This window comes from Bolinopsis microptera, chromosome 7 (assembly GCF_026151205.1).
Source record: "Bolinopsis microptera isolate Bmic1 chromosome 7, MBARI_Bmic_1.0, whole genome shotgun sequence".
Taxonomy (NCBI): domain Eukaryota; kingdom Metazoa; phylum Ctenophora; class Tentaculata; order Lobata; family Bolinopsidae; genus Bolinopsis; species Bolinopsis microptera.
The window spans coordinates 14,800,365-14,803,608 of NC_087078.1; the positions used below are offsets into that span (position 1 = coordinate 14,800,365).

At 37.3% G+C, this 3,244-nt stretch overlaps 1 protein-coding gene across 1 annotated transcript; it reads left to right on the forward strand.

Moving 5' to 3' along the window:
• Positions 1 to 1,277: 1,277 nt before the first annotated feature.
• On the forward strand, positions 1,278 to 2,970 carry LOC134818189 (uncharacterized). Its single transcript, XM_063827630.1, has 2 exons — positions 1,278 to 2,368; positions 2,570 to 2,970. The coding sequence occupies exons 1-2, from the start codon at positions 1,280 to 1,282 to the stop codon at positions 2,645 to 2,647; spliced, it is 1,167 nt and encodes a 388-aa protein (XP_063683700.1). The 5' UTR covers positions 1,278 to 1,279; the 3' UTR covers positions 2,648 to 2,970.
• The last annotated feature ends 274 nt before the right edge of the window (positions 2,971 to 3,244 follow it).

Genomic DNA, 3,244 nt, shown 5'->3' on the forward strand with positions numbered 1-3,244 from the left:
ATTTTTTCTTGCACAATTTACCAAAACTTTTCAAAACAATTTTAAAAGAGAGAAAGTTGAATCAAATATATTGTTTGGTATGACTGTATTGGATTTTCAGATATAATCTTTATCATCAGATACTGTTCTGCAGTAAACCTCTTCAATCAATTTTTATTGTATATTGGAAACTTCAGATTGTTTGTATATTTGGAGTCTTTACAATTTCTATGGATTTTTTAAGGAATTTTTATTGAGTTTTTATAGAATTTTTAATATATCAGGGAATTTCATTTTTATAAACCTGATTTTTAAATTTGTTAGGCTGTTGAGTTTCATACTGCGATTTCTTGTAGTCATTATCCTTTCCTCTAGTCCTCTGTTAGAAAACCTGCTAACCCTTCTTGGATATCTGCTTGTTAGGTGCATCTGCCTTATTTAGTCACGTTATATTTTACAGTTTTTATCGCCTGTTTTCTGAACAGTTTCTTGTTCCACCTCCGTCTAAGGCAAAGGTGCACACTCTCGTTAATTTAAGTATCATTTACAGCTGTGCATAAGGGTTAAATTTAAATTATTTAACCTTTTGATGCTGTATAAAAATAACATTAATTTATTATTATTATTATTAATACTAGTGTAACCCGGCCTTCGGCCGGGATTTCACTGCCACAGTTAAAAAGGGTAGGAGTAATTACCTGTTGAGTCAAAACCCGCATTTGGTGAGCAATTCTATTCGGAGTGCCCTCACGTCGTATCCAATGGTATCAAGTAAACAATAGAAATTAACCCTTAGCACCATGCACCACACCCGCCTATCATATTTGTGAACATGCATTACAATGTCGTATGAAAGTATGAACTCTCTCTACAGTCCAAACAGACCGTTTGAGCTCTCCCTCCCCTAATATACGCCATGTAATATATACGCTACATAATATTATGCAGAGAGAGCTAGCCCCGTAACTCTTGCCGTTCTGCTCAAGCCATTTTATGTAACATTTGTGGTATAAAACCGTCAATTAAACCACTTACCACCGACCGATTTAAAAAACCTTTTTCATTTAACTTCGTCAGAGTTTTGTCGGCACTTTACCGAAAAAATCAGCCCACGTAACTCTTACCGTTTTCTTGATTAAGCTGCTCGGAAATTACAAACAGACAGACAGAAAACACACATTCTGGGATTATTAGTTAGATATGATATTTCATCTTAAATAATTATAGTAATTATATTGCACCCACAAGTCACGAGGAGGTCATCTAGATTCTAACATGCAGTCATCTTTCTGTTTTAGCTATGTCGCACGCTGTTGTCAATCCAGACCGAGAGCAACTAGAGACTTGTCCCTATGATCCCTCCCATAGGGTCTCTCAGATGAGGTTACCGTATCATCTTATCAAGTGCCGAAAGAACCACAAAGACAAAGAGTTTTCTCAGTGCCCATACGACGCAAAGCATGTCATATTGAAGGCCCAATTTCAAGAACATCTACAGAATTGTGACAAGAAGGCCATAATTGAGCCTCAGCTGGTGATGGTTGAACGGAACTTTGGACTTCACCTCCCACCCTCGCAGGCCGTCGAGATCGAGGCTACTCTATCAAATGAGTGGGATTTAGAAATGCCTTCTACAGCATTCACCATCAACTCATCTCCAGAGAACGGAGAAAGGGTGGAGGAGCATCAGGTGGTCAATTCTTTCTCATCCAGTTCCAATACATGGTCTGCCATGGCACAAGGGACTGGAGGTGGGAAGGGTGGTTATAATAATGGGGTTTCTTATGATGGATACAGCAAAACTGTACCTGCCAGTTATGAGTCGATTGATCACCAGGATCAGTTGGAATATTCTCAACCAGTCCTACCAAGGAAGCCTCATTCCAGTAAAAAGAAAAAGAATGGGAGACCTGAAAGAGCTGAACCTCAAAGTTCGTCACTTCTTGTTGTTGAAACCTCGTCTAATGTTACCTCTGCAGCTGGGAAAGCACTTCGAAAACCATCTTCAAGCTCAAGTAAGTCTGCTTCAATCAACTCAACTGAATCGAACAAAACACCAAGATCTTACGGACGTGGTCGAGCTGCTACCATGCAGGCACAAGAAGGTTACCATGTCACTAACCAGAACACAGGACCAGGAAGCTATGTTGTCCAGTCTCCGCCGGAACATATAGACAGAAACAATCGTCAGCCAGATTCTTCATTTGGTAGAGGAAGAGGTGCAAGCTATTTGAATGCTGATCAACCAACTTTAAGAAAACCTGGAATGAGTGAGAAGGGGACCAAGGAAGTACTGGAAAAGGAGAGATTGAAGCTGATGAAACAGATTAGGGAGGCTAAGTTGTTGGAGGAGAGATTAGCGAAGGGAGAACTTTTGGAGGAAAATCAGGTTCGTAGCACTGCAATTATAATTGTAAGTTACCAATTTTTACTTTCTAATAGTTCTCAAACATCGATCTTTTATCTTTCTTTGATCATTTCGAAAAGTCGAATTTAGGTGCATTGCCAAAATTATGTGCTACCTTCATGTTATTTAAGCAATCTTTGATTTGTTTGACAAGCTGTTTAACAATCGTTGGTACTGTTTCAGGTGTCCAAGCTAGCAAAGTTAGCATCAATGCAAAATGAGCTGAACGAAATCTGTAAGCAACTACAAAATAATATCTGAAAAGAAAGATCTAGTGCAGTGTTCAAACTTTAGGGGTACATTTAGTTTAAAGTACTTTGAAACACAAATACTGATTGATCTTCAAACTAAACTCTTATCTATACTTGAATGATTTAAAAAATTTATTATTTATCAAAATTTGTAAAATTATTTGATTAAAAAAAGTACGGGTATCGGCCTTACAAAATGACACGAAAAAGGAGATGGCTCTGAAATGCACAAAAATGAGTTTTGTTCTTGTTTTATTATCCAGATAGGTAGTTCAACAGGTATATTTTTCTTCCCGGGGGTTGATTTGATTGAAAAACCGTAAATTTTGCGATAAAAATTGTCATCTTTGAAATCTTCCAAAAAAACATGCCTTACAAAATGACAATTTCGTCACGGCTGTCATTTTTTAACAGCAGCCTATAGAAATTTGATTTCACCTAGGACAGTTAGATAAATATAATAGATTGAAGATTAGAATAGCTTTTACAGGAAAAAGGATGATTAAAAAAAGTTTGGCAATTTCGCGTGAGATAGTGCCTTACAAAATGACAACCCAAAACGGCATCACTTCAAATCCGATTTGGGAAAAAGTTTCATTATTCTTTC

Coding starts and splice junctions, on each gene's coding strand:
- LOC134818189 (XM_063827630.1), top strand. CDS start 1,280: ATGTCGCACGCTGTTGTCAATCCAGACCGAGAGCAACTAGAGACTTGT. Junction 2,369..2,569: donor AACTTTTGGAGGAAAATCAG/GTTCGTAGCACT, acceptor GTACTGTTTCAG/GTGTCCAAGCTAGCAAAGTT.